Source organism: Cajanus cajan, chromosome 9, assembly GCF_000230855.2.
Source record: "Cajanus cajan strain Asha chromosome 9, NIPB_CcT2T_4, whole genome shotgun sequence".
Classification (NCBI taxonomy): domain Eukaryota; kingdom Viridiplantae; phylum Streptophyta; class Magnoliopsida; order Fabales; family Fabaceae; genus Cajanus; species Cajanus cajan.
Window position 1 is genome coordinate 6,345,399 of NC_138525.1, and position 25,156 is coordinate 6,370,554.

At 33.6% G+C, this 25,156-nt stretch overlaps 2 protein-coding genes across 6 annotated transcripts; one reads left to right on the forward strand and one right to left on the reverse strand.

The window, feature by feature from the left end:
• Nucleotides 1-222: 222 nt before the first annotated feature.
• Nucleotides 223-14,052, forward strand: LOC109795575 (uncharacterized). 5 transcript variants are annotated; one of them, XM_020355121.3, is made up of 24 exons: nucleotides 223-429; nucleotides 651-763; nucleotides 1,330-1,414; nucleotides 1,696-1,749; nucleotides 2,204-2,295; nucleotides 2,404-2,507; nucleotides 3,506-3,578; nucleotides 4,236-4,683; nucleotides 5,552-5,893; nucleotides 6,070-6,288; nucleotides 6,426-6,524; nucleotides 6,616-6,688; nucleotides 9,560-9,687; nucleotides 9,820-10,105; nucleotides 10,183-10,406; nucleotides 10,485-10,609; nucleotides 11,070-11,187; nucleotides 11,858-11,913; nucleotides 12,410-12,503; nucleotides 12,582-12,765; nucleotides 12,842-12,910; nucleotides 12,987-13,099; nucleotides 13,172-13,234; nucleotides 13,613-14,052. In XM_020355121.3, the coding sequence occupies exons 1-24, from the start codon at nucleotides 382-384 to the stop codon at nucleotides 13,718-13,720; spliced, it is 3,318 nt and encodes a 1,105-aa protein (XP_020210710.1). In that variant the 5' UTR covers nucleotides 223-381; the 3' UTR covers nucleotides 13,721-14,052. The 5 variants fall into 5 exon arrangements, 4 of the variants coding, with proteins under 4 accessions (XP_020210710.1, XP_020210712.1, XP_020210713.1 ...); XM_020355123.3 differs by having other exon boundaries at nucleotides 262-429; nucleotides 6,070-6,276; XM_020355124.3 differs by lacking the exon at nucleotides 6,070-6,288 and having other exon boundaries at nucleotides 262-429.
• A 1,532-nt stretch (nucleotides 14,053-15,584) lies between these two features.
• LOC109814755 (zinc finger CCCH domain-containing protein 29) lies at nucleotides 15,585-18,628 on the reverse strand. Its single transcript, XM_020379267.3, has 2 exons — nucleotides 18,470-18,628; nucleotides 15,585-18,014 (listed from the first exon to the last, which is right to left on the reverse strand). The coding sequence occupies exon 2, from the start codon at nucleotides 18,002-18,004 to the stop codon at nucleotides 15,983-15,985; it is 2,022 nt and encodes a 673-aa protein (XP_020234856.2). The 5' UTR covers nucleotides 18,005-18,014; nucleotides 18,470-18,628; the 3' UTR covers nucleotides 15,585-15,982.
• Between the last annotated feature and the right edge of the window lie 6,528 nt (nucleotides 18,629-25,156).

The window sequence follows — 25,156 nt, forward strand, 5'->3', positions numbered from 1 at the left end:
ACGAACTAAAATTTCGTAACGTTTAAAAAGAATAAAAAAAAACATGTTTGATTTATTTAAAAAGAAGTTGGACAGAGAAAAGCATTAAAGCAAAGTGCCTTCTATACTCTATACTCGGTAGGCCCGTCTTTAATTTTGGAATTTCGTGATCAGATCCCCGAAACTCCTTTGAAGGGTTAAAATCAACGGTCCATGTGATCCGTTAGGCTTCGCATCACCGTCCATTTCGATAACAAAATCGTAAGGAGCAGACGTGCACGATGCACCATACTGGTGATTCACACGGCACCTGAAGCACCTAAAAAACAGAAAATCGGAATACAAATTTGGGCAGAAGAGGAAGCAAGAGCCAGAAGCTCTTGGATTGGATCACCGTTAACAATGTTTTCTCGATTATTTCATAAATCTTCACCGCAACAACACCAGAAGGTACGTGCTCAATTTCCTCCACAAATAAATGCTATTCCCGCTCATTGCAGATTCTATCGTCTTCCATTTTTTCTAACGGTTACGAATGTATGCGGTGAAGAATGTTAGGAATCCTTTCGTTTTTCGTTGAACAGTGCATTCGTATGATATGAGTTTCTATATGAATACAAATTTTGAAACTGATGTTGTTTCTGAATATTTTTCGTGTCTTTCCGCCGCAGGACGTGGTACAGGCGAAATTCGATCCGCGAGTTGTTCTTCACTACGGCGTTCCATCTACCGCGTCTATTCTCGCTTTTGATCACATCCAACGTCTATTAGCAGTTGGAACACTGTGAGTTATTGCTTGTTATTCGGCTTTGCGTTGGAACGGCGCGTTCGTTTCATATTTGCTGCCTTATCAGAATTCTCCGTTTCCAATGATACCGAAATGAAATTCCATTAGTTAGCAACTCTCTATTTTCGCTTAAGGTCAAGTGTATGATGCATGCGTTCTATGCAGTGTATAGAGATTCATGCTTTTGGAACTAGCCGATAATATGTTATGCACTTTATATCTTTAATGTTATTAAAGGATTTTTTTATGCTTTATGTGCCTTTGAAATTGTATTATAACTATGTTTCATCATTCTTTTGTGATGATTGAGGAGTAGCTTAGATATAGAAACAAATGTAGTACGAACTTGTTTGGATACACGTTATAAGTATTTTTTAGGATTTTTCTACTAAAAAAACTTTTTATCTTTAATAGGAAAGCTTTCAAAAGCTCTCATATGTTTGTATCTAAATAGGCTTCACATTAGTTATTACTACATCGTGATGTTGAGAGCTAGACAATTTTGCTAAGGAGGTTGCTAGTGAATTTTTTAGTTGACTTTGGCATTTCCTTCCTTCCTGCAGTGATGGAAGGATAAAGGTGTTTGGTGGTGACAATATTGAAGGAACTTTTATCTCTCCCAAGCAAGTATCCTTCAAGAATTTGGAGGTTTGTAATTTTGGATCTTTGTTGAAACTTGAAACTAATGAGTAACATTTTCAGTTATTTAATCTTATATTTGTTTTTACCCTGATATTGTGTTTTGTTTGTTCTTTGAATGTTTGCATCTCTGGAATCCATGTATATGTAGTGATTTGTGTATGTTGTGCATCTGAATGCATGTTTAATGACCTAACGTTGTACATTTATTGAACTTTAGAAGTCAAATGAAATGATTTTGAGGAATTTCATGAATAATATTATATCTTATCCTTTTGCAAATCTCACAGTTCTTGGAAAATCAAGGCTTTCTTGTCAGCGTCTCAAGTGACAACAAGATAGAGGTACGTTAAAATTGTAGTAGGGTTCTTTTAAACTGGCTATATGACCAGACACCCTCTGAATATGCTTTTATAATTTTTTGGGGGTAAAATATGTCAAAATATCTCAAAATACAGTTTTATTCTCTATAAAAATATATGTTTTAGGTCCATACATTTTAACAGAAACACATGCTTTTAGTCGTCATGAGGGATTAAAACCATATCACTTTGGTAATGTAGAGACTCAAAACATATTAAAATTTTATTGCGACTAAAACCGAATTTCCAGATATTTTGAGAGACCAAAAAATATTTTACCCCTTTTTCTGGTATTCCACATGAACTTTCTTTCCTCGAATGCTTTTGTTGTTTTAAAATGGTTGACTTTTATACCTAGTTTTTCTCCCTTACTCTCATTCTCCCCTTGCCTCTGTTTCATTTACCAGCCAGCTCTGTGTGTTTCTGATAATGGCAGGTTTGGGATTTGAAGAGCAAACAAATTGCTTCTGCCTTGCAGTGGGAATCCATCATAACTGCTTTCTCTGTTATTTATGGCACCAATTACATGTAAAATACTTGTGCGGATGATTTTCTATGTGCATTTGCATGCTACTCTTTCTATTAAAATCTTGGTAAATGTGTTTATAACATTTTTACCCTCTTAATGAGATTCAGGTATATTGGAACAGAGCATGGGATGGTATATGTGTTGATTTTTGATCATGAAGACAGAAAAATTAAAATATTATCCTATTATGTTCCCACAAATGTTATATCTGGTAAGTACTCATTCTTGAAGTTCATTTATACCATATTTGAGTTGGAAGCAAGACTTGTATTTTTCCACCTGCCAAAGTGGCTGGCTTAAACTTAATAGAAGCATTGACTTTTTCTTTAGTTTGAATTTGGTATGTGAGGAGAGAAATTTTCTGATCCAAATTTCTGATCAAGATATAGGGCATCTTTCTCTTGATGAAGTTCATAACCCACCAACCACAAATTTTGAAATGCCCTTGTGGTTGTATACACAAGAAAAGTTGTTATTGCATGCTTGGTGTAATCCATTAACTTTCTTGACATGGGCGATGTGTGTCACTCAGATTATGAGTTAAGGCCTTAAAGTTGTAAGTTTATAACTACTGAAATTTTGTATAAATGCATATGATAATATACAGGATGTCAGGATCTAATATTCTTTTTTGGCATTTTTCTAAGATCCATGCCTGTTTACATGTTATATATATGTTCTATATCCACTCGACTTGAAACTTTAAGCTGTTAGGTGAAGACATAAGAATTTATTTAATTTTATATTTAATCCATCCCTTCCTCTATGCGAAACTCATTTAGGCTTAATCTGTAATTAAAGTGCAGATCCAAAACTAGCTTATGTTGAAATAAAAAGTTTATGGTTTATTCAAAGAGGCTTTTATACCAGGTTAAGGAATCGCATGACCAAAAAGTGTAAAAGCTTTAACTATTAGGTAAAGAATTGTTTGGAGTTTTAGGATAATGGTGGTGATGTTTCTTGATCCTTTATAAATTGCTATAGATCTTCATTAATCAACTTATGAAAAAGCCTTGTGATCATCTTCAATGAAATTTCCTTATTGGAGAAGATTATTGTTGGCATGTCATAAATGTATCATAAGTTCCTACTCCTAGCCATAAGCATGTTGTTAATATCTAATTTAGATTTGTTTCTACACGTGGGTAATCATATGGTTTCTCTAAGTCTAACATCTAACTTGTTACTAAATGTTGCTCACCTTTGCAGAAGCAGTTGGGATGTTACTTGATCAGGTTTCAGTTGTCAGAGTTCTCCATCAACCTTGCTCTGATGGAAACAGGCAAGACAGGAACATACTTAAAAGTTTCTCTAATTGATTTCCTTATGTTCTATGAAGGAATTGTGAGACATGAGTTTTAGGTAATTTTGCATCTCTGTCTAGGCTAGTTGATCTTTCTATTAAATCGTCAGATATTTGGGCCTTTTCTAAATCACGAGTAGGAGTTTGAGTTTCATCAATATCTATATAGGTTTGACCATAGAACTCAGTTGGTTTATAACCATAGGACCAAATGTCTTACATAGTGAAGTTTGAATGCAGTATATATGCAATACTTTAGCCATGTTTTTAGGGGAAAGTAAAGTTTTATTCACTTTTGTTGTGCAGCAAGGCAATGGATTACACTTAAGGATTCTCCAATTCAAATTCAATTTTATTTGTTCAGGGTTTCTTCTTTTTGAAATATACAAATGGAGAATAAACTCAATCCAGATATAATTCAACATGGAGTATCTTCCTTGTTTCAACATGGTGTATTGAAAACATCATCACAAAATTAATTTATGACGTGTTTAACATTCATTGACAAATATCTAAGATACACATTATGTAACACACATATATTTTCATAAAGATTAATATGGGAACTTAACTTTTGTATTAATATGTATGGTATGCGTGTTTTTACTTGATTTAATTGAAATTGTCATTTTGCAGACTGCTAATTGCATATGAAAATGGTTTGATGGTACTCTGGGATGCTTCTGAAGATCGAATTGTTCTCATTAGAGGCCACAAAGATATCAAATTGAAGAGAAAAACAGTGGCTAGTTATCCAAATGACCCTATGGTTAAGCTTTCTGATGATAAATTAGACCATGGAGAGGAGGATAAGGAGATAAGCTCTGTGTCTTGGGCATCTAATGATGGATCAGTTGTTGTTGTTGGTTATGTAGATGGTGATATAATGTTTTGGGATTTGTCAACTGCTGACTTTACCCCAGATCAACAACTTAAAAACTTGTTGAATAATGTTGTCAAGCTTCAATTATCATCAGCTGATAGAAGACTCCCTATTATTGTTCTACATTGGTGGGTCAATAATAGTGGGGGAAAACTTTTTGTCTATGGTGGTCATGATATTGGGTCTGAAGAAGTTCTGACAGTAAGCTTCATGGTTCATAGCATAGTAATAATTGAAAACATCATAGCATCTATCATAATGTTAACATTTGCAGGAGGTGATGCTTAGACGAGAAAAACTTTCCTTTGTTTAGGTTATGTTTGTGGTGTTTGAATATAATAACAGCCAAAGAAGCCATAATCTCACTAAAAGCCATGATAATGAGTGCCACTAGTTCAAGTTGTCGCAACATCCTATCTCACGCAACTAACATGTAGTCTTGTGAATGTTTTAGAGGGAGTTTAGGTGAAAGAGGAAGTGAGCTGGAGACAACACTTGGGCTCAGTGGGCTAAGGCCTAAGGGTGGAGATCGTGTGAGGTGGCCTCTTGGTAAACAAGAGATTAGAAGAAACATTGACAAGGATCTATGCTCACTTTGAGAAAGATCAATTCCAGGTTTTTCATTGAAGGATTAGATTGTCCAATTCCTACCAAACAAACAACACTAAAAAAGAAAGAAAGCAAATGGTCCTAGATGAATACCATAAATTAATATTGGTCTGTGCTTCTTTATTCTCTTGGTGCTTTGCTTTTGTTATAAGTGTTCAATGTACGTTTCATCATTCTGATAAAGTTGTGTTGCCTATTGAAAAGAAAAGTAAACGGGATTATGTGAACTTGAGGAGCAGACACTGTTCATCTTCCATGCATTGTTACTTTATTTGTATCGAAGAATAACTAATTTGTTGAAACTGTGTATTGCTACAATTAGTATTTCACTTTTGCTACACTAGATTTAAAAATTGGGCATGTCATGTTGGCAGTGTCAATAGCCTGTTAAGTTTTCATAAATTTATTTTATGTAAATAATTAATGTGGCACTTATAATATGGCCTTTTCATGTTTACAGGTTTTGAGCATTGATTTGTCCCGTGGGATGGAAAATCTTAAGTGTACTGGCCGCACTGATGTTACGCTTCATGGTTCTTTTGCTGATATGGCTTTATTATCCAGTGATTGCCATAAAGAGGGAGCTTGTAATATGCTATTTGTATTAACAAGTTCTGGACAACTGGATCTTTATGACAATGATTATTTGTCTTCTATGATGTCTCAGCAAGAAAAGAAGACTTCTGTTCCCGCAAATGCAATGTTGTATCCCATCCTCATACCCACTCTTGAACCACGCATGACAACATCAAGGCTTGATGTGGTATGTCAAGAAGTGAAGTCATTTAAAGCCCTGTTCAAGGTAATGCATATATATTAGGTCTCAGGATTTTTCTCTCTCCATGTTTAGCTGTTAACCTTGTTGCTAAATGTTCTACAATATTAAGTTTGCATTAACAACATCTTTAATTTTTTTTAATGATAAAATGTTTGATTTTCACAACTCAACGGTAATAATAGCAAACAATGTCTGTGTAGATTCTTGTTGATACAAAGCATCGTTCAATAGAAAATCAGAAAAGTCTTGGTATAAAGTGGCCTTTGACTGGTGGTGTTCCAGGTCTGTCTTTCAAAGAAGACCATCCTATCATTCAAATATACATAACAGGTTACCAAGATGGGTCTGTTCGGATATGGGATGCCACATATCCTGCTTTTTCACTTGTTTACAATATAAAATCTGAGGTTTGCCATCAGGTTATTATACATTATACAATCTTTTATCCAGTGATTTTTTACCCACCCATGTATTTGTATATGATTGAAACTCATACTGGAGACATATGTTAGTCCATCATGAATTTTTTTTATTTTATTCTTTTTGCAATTGGCAGGTTAATGATGTTAAAATTGGCAATGCAAGTGTGCCAGTGTCAGCATTAGGTTTTTGCCCTGATACTCTACATCTTGCTGTTGGCGATGAAAGTGGTGTTGTAAGATTTATTAGTATTTAGCATTTTTCATCCTCTTCTTATTCAATTAAGTCTTGAGTGCCTGGTAATTGTATCCTATGGGAATATGTAGGTTCGTCTATATGGGCTAATAAGGAGTTCAGATGACACCACTTTGCACTTCGTCTCAGAAAATGGAACTGAAGGTTGAACCACAAACAAAACATTTGAAACCTATTTTGTTTGCATGCCCATTTGTGAATTGTGATAACATATAGAGTGTTTTCCAAATCTTGGTCCACCTTGCTACCATCTTTTTTTTTCAAAGTTGGATATAATTACTCTTCAGAACTTTACTGTTAAAACAAACTTCTTACAACAACCAACCAATACTTTTCACATTAGGTAGGGTTGGCTCTATATAAAATGATGCCTTAGTATTTTATTGTAAATTGTGTCCTTAGACGAATCTTTGGCTAGTGCACCAGCTTGGGATGTGATGTCAGAATGGAAGAATCTTTAGTTTGGGCTCTTCTCTTCCCTGAGTATCACGGGATTGGTTTATTTACTTAATTAATTATAATGTATTCATAAGGGAAAAAAAATTAAAATCTATGCAAAAATATTACTTCTGCTGATTTACCCTAAGCCTATCATCCAATATTTTCTACATGAAAAATGCTTCCACCTGAGTTATGAGAATCTAGACAAGTGGACATCAACCATCAAACATGGAACCTCACACACATAGTGCGAGGAAGAATAATGGCATTCATTAACTTGTATATCGGCTAGGAAGTTAGGATCATAATGTGCTTATATATATAAATAAGCTATGTTTAGTACAAGTGCAGTACCACACAAGTGTTGAGATTTCCATTGAAATACTTTTGTTATAATTGTAAATCAGTTTAATTCTATCAACAATCTCAAACACGGCAAGTATACCGGCCGTTCAAGTAGTAAAATTATCGTATCCACAGGGATTAATAGGTAAAATAAGCATTTATTGATTATTCGTGACTAAAGAATAATTCCAATTTGTAGTTTGTCATGTGAAGATTAATTGAAGAATATAACTACTGGAATGTTAACTATAAAAGTATTTGGTTGAGTGGAAAAGGGTAGAAATGGTATTATGATTTTTGTGAGATTGTGGGGTCAGATTTCACCAAACGTCAGACTAATGAATCCTTAATCTCTTGTTACATACATTGATTAGTCAACTCATAAGTTTACTCAAACCTAATCCCTTAGAGCAAGAGTGTAGGTGCGGATATTGAATATCAATTCCTTGAGTACCCAATATCTACACCCGCATTACGGGCTTGGGTTTAAGACTACTAATGGGCCAAGCTCCATTCCTAGATACATTTCCCACTAGGCAGTTGTTTCAGAGCTAGATTCAATGATTATTTTCCAACACCCAATGGAACCTATATCATGCAAAGGAGATTCAATCCAAAGCAAACATTAAGAATAGAAACATACACAACAATGAATGAACAACATGTATATATATATCATTGAAAACGTAAGGATTACAATAGAATTCGTTGGTTACATCTAACCCCACAAAACAATGGGTAGAACCACTCAAAACAATGAGGGTAAACACAAAATAGAGATGAAGAGAGAATGAAGAACCGAAGGAAAGACCCACACACGAACGGCCCCAAGCTCCGGGAATCCCTTCCTCAGCTCCTAAAACGCGTCCAATGTGTGAATGAGGAAAAAGCCCTCGAAAATGTCTTCAAATACGAGCTTGGGGAGTCAGATTAGGGTTACGCGCCCGACACATAAGTCTTTGCGCCCAGCGCAGGGCCTTCCAGAGAAGTTGAGCACTATCTGCCTCAGGACACGCCCGGCGCAATTTCCTTTTACGCCCGGCGCAATGTCTTCCAGAGAGTTTAAGTCACTCTCTGCCTCAATCACGCCCAGCGCGGGTAGTCTTGCGCCTGGCGCATATATGACTTGCAGAGATAAGGCACTCCGTTCTGCTCAAGCCCGGCGCGGGTCATCTTGCGCCCGACGCAGTCACTCTTTTATGCTCCTTAGCTCCTTAGGTTTTCAATCCTATGGGTCTTCAATCCTCAATTCTCTAGCTCAATACCTGCACAAAAATGAGGTGTATTAGGGTATTGTTAGCTAAATTATGGGTTAGCTATATTTGCACACAAAATGAACCAAAAAGAGAACAATTTTATTGCAATGGTTCAAAGAATGAGTGAAATTGTTCAACAAGTCTTGTCCAAAAAGAAGTGTAATTGAAACTTAACAACAAGACAACTAGTATAAGCACAGTCGACACACTATAATAGTTTTATTTTCTAACGAAGGGAAAAAATGCCTGGTTGGATGCACAGGCATCCGGTTGATTGAGAAAGACTATAGGAATATAACTTTGTATAGAGTCTTTGATTTAAATTAAAAGCTAATATACATTTTTTATCTTCTATTTTTGTTAATCTTCAATATTAATCCTCTTATTTTAAAAGTACGAAATTTTGATTCTGTCATTAGTCTTTTATTTTAATAATTTGGGGAATTAAATGTCTCCCGTTTAAGATAAAAGAATTAAAATTGTGGACTGACAAAAATATGACCAAAAGTACAATTTAATCGAAACTAAAATATTTCAATTTCACTACTAGTCCTGCTTTTCTGCAACCTGTTTCAAATTTATTGGGAGCTGAGACAACATGTTTTGCTGTTGCAGAAAAAGTAAACAAATTGAAAAGGCTGATTGGGTTTTTCTGTAAAGATACATTCTTTGCACCATTTTTTTTACCACTTACCCAATAGTTGGCCCAATCCAATGCATTGATATGCCCCCTGTCTTGGTGGAATTTGTAGAAAAGCTTCTTCCGCAAGATTTTTCTCTCTCTCTCTCTACCCCTTTCTTAGCCTTATCAATAAAAAAAGATACTTTGCTGATTTGCTGCCCAATTGCCATGGGGAAGTTGAACAGTTTAATTGACAATGAGCTTACTTACTTTTCATGTATCTGTTTATGCTAAAAGATGATTTCATGTTTCTAATCTCGGATTTTAACCTGTTTTTATCTAATGGGACAGTTCATAATATGCATCAAGGGGATGGACCTCATTGCAAAGCTGTGTTTTCCCTTCAAAATTCTGCTGTATGTGGCCTACAGTTTGCAAACCTTGGAGGGACGCTTGCTGTTGGGTATGAACATGGGCAGGTGAGATCATGCATTAATTCTTTTCCTTTTTGAAGGAAATAGTTTTTATGTTTTCGGTCACTTGGTTGAGTGGCAGTTTGAATTAAACTAGCAATGAGCTTCCAACTTATATTTTTCTAACCCGCTTTACAGGTGGCTATGCTTGATATCAGTTCATCATCAGTTTTGTCTCTTTCCAAAAATGAAACTAACACTTCTTCGGCAGTTGTTTCTATGAGAGTAAAAATTTTAGAATGCAACTTAAACAATCTACAGGAATCTGTATCTGATATTTCTGACAATCTTGGAATGGGGCTAGTCTTTGTTATGACAAGGGATGCACACTTTGTTGCAATAGATACCGTGACAGGGAATACAGTTTGCAATAGGACAATGAGCCCTAAAGAAAAATCAAATGCAATTTCAATGCACATTATAGGCATGTATTTTGGATGAGAAAATTAGATATTATGATCTGTCACCAATTTTATTACTTATGATGCTGTTTTATTTTAGATGGTAGTACTTGTGATCAATCTGCTGAAAAACTGTCATCCAACTCACCTCAGAAGAGTGATTGTGGAATGCAAGCTAACATCCAATCTGAAAATGCACAAGTTGAAGTTGCAATTGCTACTACCATAGAAAATTCACATTTTGGGCAGATAATATCAAACTCGCTCATTTTACTTTGTTATGAGAGTGAATTGAGTTTACACTCTTTAAATTTTGTGATGGAGGTGCTGGTCTTTACATCTATCTTCCTTCAAATTTCAACCCATTCCTTTCTACTGGTTAATGAAATTTCCTAATAACAGGGTAGTAGCAAGTACGTACGGAAGCTGAACCTTGTTCAACGATGCTGCTGGACTACAACCTTCAAGAAAGACGAGAAAGAGTGTGTTTTGGTTCTTCTGTATCAAAGTGGAGACATTGAATTAAGGTCAAGTGCTTATATGAATATGTGTTCTTCTCATACTTTGGCCACGGTGACATTACTCAGTTCATAAGTGGAACTGGAATCACATTTGAATGAAAATAGCCAACACAACATCGCAACGCAACCCCAACCCTTTTAAAAAGAAAAAGAAAAATTGAACTTTTTTTCTTAATAAATAAAAAATGAACTTTTGATGGCCTTTATAAATTAAATTGCTATCCTTCAAATAAATAGTATTTTATGGAGTTTCATCAATTTCATATTATTTTTGACTGGGACTTGGATTACCCCACATCCCAATATTAAAGTCCCAGTTTTGCTGCATGAAAAGTATTTAATATTTTGTTCTCCTGATTGTTTATTCTTTATACTCTGTACGAGAAATACACTTTTGGCTCTGAATCTGTAGTAGTTATTCTAGAATCTGTAGTAGCTTTGATGGATGTTATCTCACATTGAGCAGGTCCTTGCCAGCTTTGGAAGTGTTGGGAGAAAGCTCTTTAATGTCAATCCTCAGATGGAACTTAGAAACCAACATGGAGAAGATGATATGTTCTTCATCAAATGGAAAAATTATTATGGTTTGAATTTTTTAGCCTTTTTCAAATGAAGTTATTTCCTTTTATGCTGTAAAAGTTTACATGATTCGTCTGTTATCTTCAGCTTGATATGTCTCCTTACAAATGTTTAGTATTTTGAGTTCAGCATATATCTGTTGGATACTGATTTAGAAAATAAGAATATTAGTTAGATGTTTGGCCCTTGCTACCTTTGTTATTCTAAAAAATAAAAAATAAATAGAAAAGGGGGTAAATTCTGCCCCCCCACTAGGCATAATAAAATATAGTATATTTTATCTTAAGTTGGAGGGAGTGTAATTTTTTTTTTGAAGTAGAGGCGAGGACAGTGTAATTTGAGCATAATGTAAGTTATCCAAAAAAATTGGATTTCAGCACCACTAGTTGGCAGTGCATAGTCCATGCTTCAGATAATGGCTCGTGTTAGGGTGTTGGATATACAACCATTTGTAAGTTTTCTTCTAGCAGCTTAAGATTTTGGGAGAGTGAGTTCAATATAATCCACAATTAAAACCATCATACATTTACCTTTAATGTGTTTAGGATCCTTCAAAAAGTTTTTGTACAGGAAGGGCAAGAAAACATGTTACATGCATAATTCCTAGCGTTCCTACAAATGAAGTTCAAGGTTCTTTTGGTTTAAAATCAAACTCATGGCTATCTTTTTTTATAGGTCAATGGGAATGAAATTGCTTGCATATCACTGTGGAACTGTGAAAATGAGTTATGGTAGCTTCATCATTCCTCCCTTTTCTGGCCATATATGTTTTATTAGCAATTAGACGTCAATTCTTAACCCCACAATTTAGAGCACTATTCTTCATATTCCAAGTATCCGATTAAATGTTTCACCATAACAGCTTATGACAAAATAAATGAAATCAAATTTGAGGGCTGATATAAAAGAGGACCCGGGACAACCCTCAGGTGGTTGCTGAATGTTATCAACCTCTACAGAAAATGCTTGAGAAAATTATATGTAGTCTATCTCATTTTTTTTTTTTACTTTAGTATCAGTATCTTAAGACTTCGTCTTAGACTAATCTGGTCTAGTCAGAAGGTAAATAAAGTTTGGCCAAGTATTGTTTTCACCAAAGATTAAATTTAGACAATGTTTGAACGATTCGACCTTGAATTTAACACATTAGTTTTAGTTTGTCTGTATAATCTATCTCCATAATAATTAGAACTTTGGTTTCCAACATGAACTTCCAAATTCTTGTAGGATTCCAGAGTCTTTTCCTTGTCTCCATGATGAAGTTCTTGCAGCTGCTGTAGATTCTACAGCAAGTCTATCACCAAACCAAAATGAAAGACAGGTCTAGTTTGTTCAGGCTTGCAGTGCTTTTCTCCCATTATTTTTTTCAGGACTTGTAATTCAACTTATCTTGCTATAGGGAGCTTCTGCTATCTTTGTTAATATAGCCAAGAACTTTAAAATGGGGAAAGCCGATCAGCATGCAAATCAAGCAGTTCATGCTAATAGATTGGAGAATTTAAAGCAAATATTCTCCAGTCCTCCCTTCTTAAAGTCTTCCTCGAGTACAGTAGATAAGCTAGATGCTTTTGCGCTTGACATAGGTTTGTCCTTAACATTTTCTTCTGCCAACTATTCTTTACTAGTTACTTTCTTAAAATATTACCTCATCTTTTGCAGATGACATTCTGATTGATGAACCTGTTGTAGTCTATTCATCTCCTAAGAAAAACGATATTGATAAGAGAGGTACAGATATTGTTTTATTTTCTCCATAAAGTATTGAATGATTTTATCTTCTGATTATTGAATGGTTGCCTTGCAGATAAAGGTAAAGGAACAGAGAGACAGAAATTATTTGAAGATGCAAGCACCGTCTCAAAACCGAAAGTTAGAACGGCTGACGAAATTAAGGCTAAATACAGAAAGACTGCGGGGGTAAATCTTAGATCTGAAAATTCTGTATTTTAAGCATTTTAGCTCACGTCTTGACCTGGTCATTTGTTTCAGGATGCCTCCACAGCAGCTGCACTTGCAAAGGATAAACTTATGGAGCGTCAAGAAAAACTCCAGGTAGAGTATTATTCGACTTCTTTCTCCATTACCCGTATCATATTTTTCACAATTTCAAACCTCTTCTCTCCAAGGAACATAAAAATCCGAATCACCAAAAACAAACTCCATTTGTTAGAAGTTTCTAAAAATAGACGTTGTTTGTTTCATTTAAATAGATGATAGGTTCGGGTTTATCTTAATATGATTGAGGGTCCCATTGACCCGTTGAAGTCTGTAGACACACCTAGCAGCATGATTTACGACATATTCTGATTCCCAACTCTCAATTTCATTGACCACTTTGAGACATCAAAGTATTTTTTTACTTCTATTTCCCAAATGTTTATATTGATTTTCTATCTAATCATCTCTTGCCAATTGCATGGTTTATCCCAGCTGCTCAATGAACGTACTGAAGAGTTGCAAAATGGGGCACAAGATTTTGCATCCATGGCAACTGAACTCCGTAAAAGAATGGAAAATCGTAAATGGTGGCAGTTATGATTGGGTGCATGGTTTTCTTATTTTCATCGATACGTCCCGTTATGCTCGTTTCGAAGTTGAAGTTCTGGACTGTAGAAGTAGCCTCACTTTTTTCAAAAGCAGCTCTGATTCCATTGCTTGCTTAGTGTTTGTAAACATGTTTGGTCTCACATGTGCATGTAATTATTCTTATAATTTTATTTTTATTACACGCATATAAGTGTATTTATAGCGTGTTCAGAAACTTCTTGAGAATGAAAGAGTCACCTACGCTATTAATTATTGTGTACTTATAACGCAATTTTGTATAAGCTTCAATAAATAGCATGCTGCATAAAGCATGTGAAGGTAAATTGAGATTTTTTTAAAAAAATCACAGATGAATTAAATGTGAAAGAATATCAATATTTTTTTTTCCTCAAAACTAAAAATATGTATTATAGTCGATTAATAACTCAATGTGACGATGGGGGATATTTATCTCGATTTATACATATAATATTAATATCTTCCAGCACAAATCTGCATAAAACTTTATGTTTATACATTTTTACCTTGTCTATTTTTCTAATGTGCCTTCAACATTATCCCTTTCAAATTTAAGCATGTGGGTTGCTGAACTTACAAAACCAACTCTAAACCAACTCATTCTCCCAAGGACCCAACTACCTTCAGGGACCATTGGCCGCCTGTGCGCCACATAACCCTCTAATCTGGATAACAATGTTTCCCGACATTACCTTCATTTCGAAGCTGTATCTTTCTAAAATAATGGCATACATTAATAAAGTCTTCCAAATATCTAATGAGAGCAATTTTTATGCTTAATTATTTTAAAATAAATCTAAATCAGAATTATTTCATACCATTCTTTTTTCATTCCGCTTTCCTTTTCTTTATTGAGGGTCATTGATGACTTATATAAAATCTGTAAATATCGTATCTGTACATATAATTGCAGTTTAATGAGATGAAGAAAATTTACACATTTTTTTTATTCTATTGCATTCCAAGTCCCAACAAATGCTCTGGAAAAAGAAGCAGCAGGTTAGTCATCACCAGTTTTTTTTTTCCTAAAATATAAAATATAACCAACTAAAGGGACATACTCTAATTTTCTTTCTATATCCTTAGATATAATAAAAAATTATTATGAAATAAGTAATTAATAAAATTGAATAAATAGAAAATTTACTTTGATCTCAAGAAACTGGTATGGAAGATAATATCATTGATTAAAAAAAACTATAAAGTGTCTAACAATTCTCGGTATTATGTAAACCAATATATATATATATATATATATTGGTACTCTCCTCGATTGATCTAAATTGATTAATTGATTGCGAGACATGAATTGTGAGCCTGCAAGTTCGATCTCTTGCAGTTTGTTTGATTCCTTTATCATTCTCTTGTAATCTTATTCCCTTGGAAAATAAAAATACATCTACAGTTCTTTCACGTGGAGTACTCTTATTGGATTATTATTTTGTTTCAGACAGTATACCCCCTCATTTGACATTCTTCGTATACCTTTTAATGGTGGTTTAATTTTATCTTTAAACAAGAACAATACATCATGTTTTTTCTTCTACTCATAAGAAAACACGAAGCCATCATGTTTGACTAGGTTGCCAAGTTATATCCGAAGAATTTGAACCTTTCATGCTTACGTTTACTCATCGCAGCCGGCGCATGTCCATTTACGCTGCTAATTTTCACACGTACAAGGACAGCAAAAACAGTATAAAACCACACATTTTTTTATTATTACGTACGATTGTGTTTATTATATATAAGATGATTGTGTTTATTATATAGAAGCCGAGATGAATAAACAAGAAGTATTTTGACAATGAAAGTACTTCGCAACAACGGATACGCATTGATCAAATGGCATAACAATATATATATATATATAAAGAATTGTGCTACTTAATCAATGACAAACACCTTGGGTCCACTTGCTACAGAAAATACATTCACCCCCGTAGAGAAAGAGGGGGGAATAAATTATAAATTATATTATTATACAATAAAAAAAAATTCAGCATCCTTCTTCCAACTTTTCTCCAAGTCTTCTCTGATCTAGAAGTTGAAACTCCGTTCAAATCTCTGGATTAACCTGAACTTTGTTCTTTGCAACATAAGATCTCGGCCTATCCCTATCTATACTCTTGTGTAATGTTGGATAGTTGTCGCAGTTCAAATTAATAAAATCAATAAATAAATTAATAAACTTTTGTCAGCATAACCAAGAAGCATTGCTATGGTAGCCCTTACTCATGCTACCATCTGCTCCTGCTCTATGTACAGCTGCTCCCCCCATGGTGAAAGCATCTCTTTACCAAATATCTCAGAACTCTCAGAGGGAACATCTTTAACCAATGAATGAACCCATGAGACATCAGGCTCAACATGTTCTGGCTGTGCTATGGGGGATGCAGTCACCCCATTGTTTCTGAACCCAAATGAAGCAGATTTCCTCAGCTTGTTCAGCTCGTCTCCGTTTACACCCCAATCGAGTTTCCCGGTGGGGGAACTCCAATCTGAAAGGGCAGAGGACACCCTACAGGAAGGGTTGGAAGGTGAAGACAGCCCAAAATGGTGGGTTGCAGCTCCACGGTCGATGAAACTTTGGCTTCGCTTTGCAAAAGCAGCCGACCTGGAATTCATCACCGCAGCGGCCACAGCAGCCGATGAGTCAAACCCATATCCTGCAGGCTTCCTCACAGGAGAGGAAGGGATGTTGGATGGATAACTGGCGCGAAGGTGGTTCATGTTTTGGCGCATTTGAAGGCTGCTTGGAGATTGTTGCAACTGTGTAGGTGTTGAAGGTTGCACCGAAAGTCCATGTAGTTGAGATAACACACAAGGGTCAGCAGATGCTAACAGGTCATCAAGGTTAGTTGGACTCATGTCAACAATCCTATTGAATTCCTTGCTCCGGAAAGAGGGGGAAGAGATCCTGGCAATCTCTTCTATCAATTGTTGTTGTTGCTGTTGTTGACGAGCCGGGCTTTCTAGACCTAGCAGTTCCATCTCCAGATCCAGATCCCTGGCATTCAAAGCTGACTTCAACCGGCTACCCTGGAGCTGCAGGGATGGTGGAGTGAGGTTTATTTTGTTCTGCCACAGGTTTCCACTCTTGGGAGAGGAAGCAGCTGCCAAGGGAGACATGGGTGGGGTTGAAACAGTTGGCATAGGCAAAGATGTTGAACTAAGAGCCAATGGACTCATAGCACTCATGTCAAGTCCGCTAGCTGAATAGGATTTCGGCGAAGGCATAGCCGACCCAGTGGAAGCATACACCGGGCGCAGCTCTTCAGGTTTGTGAGCAAAGAAGCAGACTTTTCTAGTGCAACCAGTCTCATCCTTGCAAAGCCTTGTTCGGTATTGGGCCGGATGGAGCCATGACTCAAAAACACCATGAGCATACTCGCAGGAATCCCCCTTCTGGCAGGTTCCCTTGCGAAACTCAGGGCAAGGAACACAGCTATAAGGGTATTTCCTTGGGTCTCTCCTCCTTGCATTCTCCCCTGGATGAACAAATGGACACTCAGTCCAGTCATGGGAGTAAGCCCTCGAGCATGGCTTCACCTTGAAGCTGTACATCCTAAACTCATCCGATCCGTATACACCGTTGTTTATGTCCGGCAACGATATGTCAACAGGATATTCTTTCTTATCACTTCCTTCCTTTTTCTCAGCACCTTCTTTGGATGAGAACATCTGCAGCTCCATCTCCTGGCTCATGAGTTCATCCCTTTCCTCACCTCTGAGGAACAACTCCATAGCCTTCCTTCGCGATTTGGACGATGAATCGAAGGCGGGAGCAATCAGATCAACCGGCTTATTGCCCCTGGCGTCAAGGCATTCAGCATCAGCACCAGCGTCAAGCAAGAGCTTGACAATCTCAAGTGAGGATTCAGAGCCCCCAGCAACAGCACAATGGAGAGCAGTGGCCCCATCAGAACCACAGACCCTGTTTACATCAACACTTGCTGCCTCAAGAATATAGTTGACCACCTTAGTGCTTCCAAACAAAGAAGCAATCATGAGAGGGGTCCTTGTTTCGGATCCCATCTTCTTTGACCCAATTTTTCTACCATACCAAAACCCTGCCTCGTTCACATCCAACCCCTTCTCATCCACTTCTCTTTTGAAAGCTTCAAAATCATCTGATGCAGACAATTCCAGCAGAACTGAGAAGTTGTAGAGACCATCTAGATTCTGCTTCTGAAGATTACCATTCTCCATGACGAGGTTTGGCGAAGAAAGCTTACTCTTTGAATCACTGCACATGCCCCAAATCCTGCAGAATAAGATAGCATAATTTCAATAAGCCTATCAATTTAAAAAAAAAATAAATTATTCACACAGAAACAGAAAAATAATTAAACGTCCAATTCACAAGCCAAAAATCCCGATTTCCATCAATACCCAACAACAATTAACAACCCTTGTTCAAAATCCCTAAAGAAGCACGGGTAGGTAACGTCCCATGAAACTTTGTTACACCAATTTTACCAACAAATATCAGATCCACAACTAATACCATCCAAGACAACAACTTGGTGTTCCAAACCTCAACAGGAAACATATAAAGTAGCTAAAAACCAAACAACTACCAAAGCTTAAAACTTTGATCTACCCACAAAACATATTCCTGAGAACCCACCGAAAACAACCAAAGATCAAAACAAAGAAGAGGCAAAAGAGCTTTTTTTGAGTGAGTGAAAGCGCGAAAAGAAGATAAAAAAAAAATACCTTTTGAGTAGTAGGGAGGGAGTAGTATGAGTGAAATGGTTGTAAGAAAGCGTGAATGAAAAAATCGAGAAGACCTCGATTGAGCAAAGATGAGGGAGAAAGGGGGGTAAGGGTTGCCCTTTTTATTGTCACAGACTCACAGCAATCAGGAAGAAGGGAGGAAAGTGTGACTTTTCTTCCTCACTCTTTCTCTCTCTCTCTCTCTTTGGTCAAAGTCAATTATTCAATGCTCAAGCTAGGGCCCAGGGGCAGCGTTTGCTTAATGTCACTATCTTCCTAAATGCAAATGCAAATGCAAATGCAAATGCAAATGCAAATGCAAATGCAAACGCAAACGCAAATGAAACTCCAAATGACGCTCAAATGCAACTCAAATTTCCCCTGGACCCCACCCTCCATTACAACGGGCGCTTCACTCTCTCACGTGCGCTTTTCAGTTGTCATCCTCTTCACTACGCGCTAGACCACACTACCTTCTTTTTTCCTTTTCTTTTTCTTTTTCTTTTTTTTTTCATTTTCATTTTGTTAAAATATCAATTTGCAATTTCCATGCTCAAAATCTTTTTGCCAACTTCTTTATAGTCATCATGTTCGGCCCGTTATAATGGATAAGAAAGCATTATAAAAACAAATGGTTTGAAGAAGTTGCAAAGAGTGTGAGATTTTGACGCGCAATCATTTCCTAAGAAGATTATTGCACCTCACTCACATATTTATCCCATCTAGTCTTTTTAATATTTGCACATGCTCAATTTTTAAATCCAGCAAAACTAGACATTCATGCAACACAATTAGTTCATGGGTCAAAGAGTAAGGTCACGTAAAATCTAGCTAAATCGCGGAACCACAAAAACAAATTCGTGTACCAAAGATAATTATTTTGATCAAATTAAATAAAGTATGAACTAGTCAAGATAAATTTATTTAAATAAATTATAAGACCCTTAGTATTGTGGTATTTCATTCTCTAGAAGCCTTACTACTAAATTGATTTGGAAGGGGATAGTTAATATTAAAGAATTGAAAGTGGAAAATAAGTAATGAAAGGTGATTGAAGATGGTAAAGTGAGGGAATCGAGTTGGTTGATTTTATATTGTTAGCACTTAGCGGGGTGTTTTAAAATAATAAATAGGATTGGAGAATGGTTGGGACCACAGTAGAATGCGTAATGCAGTTGAAGGCATTAATAGTTAGAAGTTAGAACGCGTTTTCTTTTGGGTTTTTGTATTTTATATTATATAATGTATTATGCATGCTTAAGTGAGTGGGTCGCAGTTGGGTGACAGACAGAGGGATAAGTTCCTGATTCAGCCTTCCACTATACCTTCCTAATTCCTATTACTATTACTCTCTTCATAAAATACCTAATCATATTTTATGCCTCCAACACTAATATTTTAGAGTTAATTATTTATACATTATTAGTATAAAATTTTTTATATTAATAATTATTTATATTTTAAAATTATTTTATTTTATTTTTATTTAATTAAATAAAAAAATAATATGACACTATTAAAAAATATGATTAATTGTTAATATAATTTTTTTTACAGTGATTAACTCAATATTTTACAAATTATTAGTATTATCCACATCCTCCTTAATTTGTCTTAGTTTTGTATCTATAAGGATTTTGGCTTACTCTTCCACCTTTTATCACTCAAATTTTAAAGATTTGTAATGTTTGTTATGTTTAATGTTTATGTTTATTGTGAAATTAATGAATTTTTTCTTAATTTTGTTACGCATTAATGACTAATATCAATTCATAAAATAACACGTTTTATATTAACGTTTAAAAGTTCTTCACTTCAAATCTGGTTGTTGTGAGAAATTTGGGTGGCCAACCCCGATTTCTTAACAACATTTATAAATAATAAAAAATCAACACTTCCCTTGCAAAATCGAGATTGAGGAGTGGGACTTTTCTAAAACATAGTAAAATGTCCTAATTTAATAAATATTATACAACTTGTGCTATCAATATGCATATTTATTTTTTATAATAAAAATTAAAAAAGTCACATAAACATTTATAGAAGTAATATCTTCACCATTTTCATAAAAATTGAACGATTACGTGTAAAATTTGAGGTTCCCTAACTATAATTCTGAATACCAAATTTTTTAAAATTTTAAAGGTATTTATTTTAACTTAATTTTTAAAATAAGAAATTATATTTTAATTTAAATATTTAATTTTAGGGGAGTGTATTGGTTTAGAATTTCGTAGGATTTTAAAATACTTTTTTTGAGTAAAAAAATTCATTGGTATTCAATCAGGATTTTATGTCACTTAAAAACAAAGTGGTATTCAATCTGGATTTTCAAGATTTTTTAAATAGTTCATTAAAATCCATTGGTATTCATTTGAGATTTTTTACAACTTAAAAATAATCCATTGGTATTAAAAAATATAAGGATTTTAAAGGATTGTTGTGTGAGAGGGATTTTGAAGGAATTTCTAGTGTTATTTATAAATACCAAATTCATAAAACAATCTCATCCAAACCCATCGGATTTTAAAAGATTGTTTGAAGTGACTTTTCAAGAATTTTCAAGTGAGTTTTTCATTTTTTTTTTCTATGCTCCTGTCTTCTCCATTTTTTCTTTGCTAATAATACAACACTATTGTTCATTGCTCATATATAATATTGTAGTACTGTTCTCATCTCATTCCCCTATTTTGTGAAACTCCGATATGTAAATGATAATATCATTGACTTGCTCTATTTTTCTGTTCGTTCTCTTTAATTGGCTTGCTTTATTTTATTCTATGTAGTTGAATTTGTTCCTTTATATAACACAAAAAAATGCTTGAAATTTCAATTTTTAAGTGATATTTTTTTATAACACAAGTCAAGAAAAGAAAAAGGTGAAAGATGAAATTGATATCATAATCTCTACAATATATATATATATATAAGATGAATTTGTTAGGGTTTCTGTGAGTAGAATGAGATGAAATGCATCTTAGTTAGGGGAAGAACCCTCAACATAAAAACTACGATCTCTCTCTTTCCTTTAAGTTTGTTACTCTTATCCCTCCTCCTTTTATGACTCAATAATTATTTTTTTTTACTATTAATTTTTCTTTTTATTTTTATATTGTGAAATTAGGATTTTTTTATATTTTAAAAAAAGAAAATTAACATAAGACATTGCAGTATCTAATTTTTTAGGGTTTAGGATTTATACCTTCATTAACTTATTTTTTAAACAAGGAAATATTATTAAAATTTTTGTTAGAATAATTTACATTTATAAATATCGTTAAAAATTATCATATAATATATAACTAAAATAATATATATATATATATATATATATATATATATTCTCTATATCTAAATGCTTATTCTTTAAATAATAATAATTATTATTATACTAATATTATATATATTGCATATGTAATTAGGTAAATATTTTTTTGGTGGATTGTGGATTACCTAATCGATGTCAATTTTTAGCTCCATTTCGAGGTGTAAGATATCATCTACAAGATTTTGCAAGTCAGGGTAATGACCCTGAAAATGAGAAAGAATTGTTCAATCTTCGTCATGTGTCTTTAAGGAATGTGATCGAGAGAATATTTGGTATTTTTAAATCAAGGTTCACAATTTTTAAGTCAGCACCTCCATTTTTATTTAAGACACAAGTAGAACTTGTGTTAGTATGTGTGCACTACGTAACTCTCTATGCAAAGAATGTCGTTCTGATGAATTTTCAATTGAAGCGGTAGATGAACCTTCATCTTCAACATTACCAATTAATGAAGATCATACTTTTGAGCCTATTATTCAAACCCAGGAGCAAGAACGAAAAGACGTTAATGCTTGAAGGACTAGTATAACTATGGATATGTGGGTGAATGCTATTTAAGAAGATAAGATATTATGGAGAATTATTATTATTATTATTTATCTAGACATTATTATTTTTATTATTTTTGTCTTTGACTCTTTTTAAATTTGAATGTATGAATTTTTTTTTTGAAATCTTATCAAATGTCAAAAATCCACGAAAATTCTACAAAATCTACAAAATCTCACAGAATCCATTAAAATTCTGATTTAAAAGTCTTGCATAATCCATTAAAATCCTGATTTTAAGTCTTGTAGACTGTAAAATCTTAAAAGTCATGAAAATCCTGGAAAGTCTTTTAAAATCTGTAAAAAAAATTTAACTAAAAAAGTCCTTTAAAATCATAATCCAATACATCCCCTTAGTATTTCTATTTATAAAAATTAAACATCAGTTACATTATCCTTTTATCATATATACGATTGTTGTACTTAATATTAAAGTATACTTCTTGCTAATTTTATTTAAAAAACTAATATAAAATTATATATAATTATATTCGTTGATTTTATTAAATTTTTAAAATAAAATAATGATTTACTAATTATTAGTTTTTTGTTTATCATTCTCATTGTGAAGATATTACTCCACATAAATATTTATGTATCAATACTACTAAAAATGGTAAATACAATTAAAGAGATTAAAAGGTGTGTGAAAAAACACACGCTACACAATTTTTAATACGGGTAAAATATGAAAAATAAAATTAATGCGTTTTAAAAAAAATTTAAATACTTCATAAAAGACCAATAAATTCTTAAAAATAGTATCTTATAATAAGAGGAAAAATAATTTTATCTATTTAACTTAATGTTGTTAACATAGATTACACTCTCATTTGTTAAGATATTCAAATATTATACTAGCATTTTCATTTGTTAAATTACAAAATTGACTTTCCACAACATTTAAATTACACTCTTCTTTTAACATATACAAAATTTTAATTTTATTTCATTTAAAACTGAAATCCATAAGGAAATAAATAAGAAATTAAAGTTATTCTTAGAATAGTGGATTTAAGCCTAACTCAACCCTACAAAATCAGCTTGTAAGGTGAGGGTTGTTTTGCACTTATATACTATTTAAGTGCCTAATCTCTAGTCAATGTGGGACTTGGGTTTTTCCGAATACATCCCTCTCACGTCCAACACTATTTTAATGACGGGACTTGAATACACCTCTTCATGCCCATGGTGCATGTATCAATGAAACTTATATACTATTTAAGTGCCTAATCTCTAGTCAATGTGGGACTTGGATTTTTCCGAATACATCCCTTCATGCCCATGGTGCATGTATCAATGAATGATGGGTGAGCCAATCTAAGATAGCTCTGATACCATCTTAGAATGGTGAATTTAAATCTAACTCAACCTTACAAAACCAGCTTGTAAAGTGAGGGTTGTTTTTCACTTATATACTATTTAATTGTCTAATTTCTAGTCGATGTGGGACTTAGGTTTTTCTCAATAGTTATTAAATTTCATTATTTATTTAATTTTTTTATTTAAATTAAAGTTTAGCAGTGAATGGAGGCCAATGATGTATATTATTTCAAAGAAAGGCCAATTATGCATATCAAAAAGTTAAGGAGGCCAGTTTGGTTAAAAATTCACAAAGATTAATGAAACGAAACCTAATAATAGTCGGAATGACATAATTTGTGAAATTATTAATAATAATAAGTAATGTGTTATGGTTTACGGAATTACAGTAAAAAAAAAAAAGAGATTCATGGTTCGAATATATCTTCAGTATAAATAAAGAGCTTCAATTCAAAAGAAACAGTTTATATACATATAATGTTCTGAATTATAACAACTGCTAAGTCTTTATATAAGAAATTCTATACCAGAATAATTTTGATTCACGTTATAGATACTATGGAGAAAAAAAAAAGTATTTCGTGTCTCTCTGCTTAAAAATAAAAAAAATATAATAAGTGATTATTTAAAAATAAAAATTTAAAAATTGAGTATTGTTAAAGTAAAAAAGAAAAACAGAAAAAAATAAATCAAAGATGATGAAAGAGACTTAGATTTAAAAGTAATTATAGAGATAAATTAGTTAAACATCAAAATACGGTATTTTCTTTATTAACAACTAATAAAATTTCAAATAGTAATTAGCATGAGTCATCGATAAATATGATTTATAATGAACAAAAATATTTGAAAAGTAGAATTTAATAATATAAAATTCAATGATAAAGATTTTAAATTGAACTTTTGTAATTTGTAATTATTAATTTGATTATATTTCATATCTTTTATGAGTTTAATTATTTGCCCATTGTCTAAAAGACACGTGGCCAAAAATTAAAATTGTATTCATGTCTGAACGAATCTCAACAACATTAAAAATTTAAAATATAAACCTTTCTTGCAAGTGTTTGATGAAATTATTTAATTCATTGTTGCAACTGTCTAAAAGACACATTCACTTCATTTTTCTTTGACTATGAAATTTGCGGAAAAACATCTTCAATATGTTCAAGATTTTCTTCAAGCGAAGTGGCTTTAAGGGGTTCATCAATGCCCCCACAAGGTCTTGGTGTGTCTAAAGAACCCTAAACCCTTAAAACTGCTTTCATTAGTCTAAAATAAAGTACTGAGAGATAACATTGTTGAACAAATAGCGTACAAAAAATAACACATTTCACGTACTTTAAATTCTTTGTTAAATACATGATAACGTTGTTGAACATCAAATTAAATTCTTACTTGCTAAATACATGATTAGATGAGCCATAAATTACCAACACATTATATGAATCATTGAAACTGAGAAGCCAAACTTTTCTTTACTAGATC

Bases quoted from the DNA above. Each gene is read 5' to 3' on its own strand.
- LOC109795575 (XM_020355121.3), top strand. From the start codon at position 382: ATGTTTTCTCGATTATTTCATAAATCTTCACCGCAACAACACCAGAAG. The intron at 5,894-6,069 runs GTAATGCATATA...ATGTCTGTGTAG, and splicing joins CATTTAAAGCCCTGTTCAAG to ATTCTTGTTGATACAAAGCA. The intron at 6,289-6,425 runs GTTATTATACAT...TGCAATTGGCAG, and splicing joins AATCTGAGGTTTGCCATCAG to GTTAATGATGTTAAAATTGG.
- LOC109814755 (XM_020379267.3), bottom strand. From the start codon at position 18,004: ATGTGCAGTGATTCAAAGAGTAAGCTTTCTTCGCCAAACCTCGTCATG.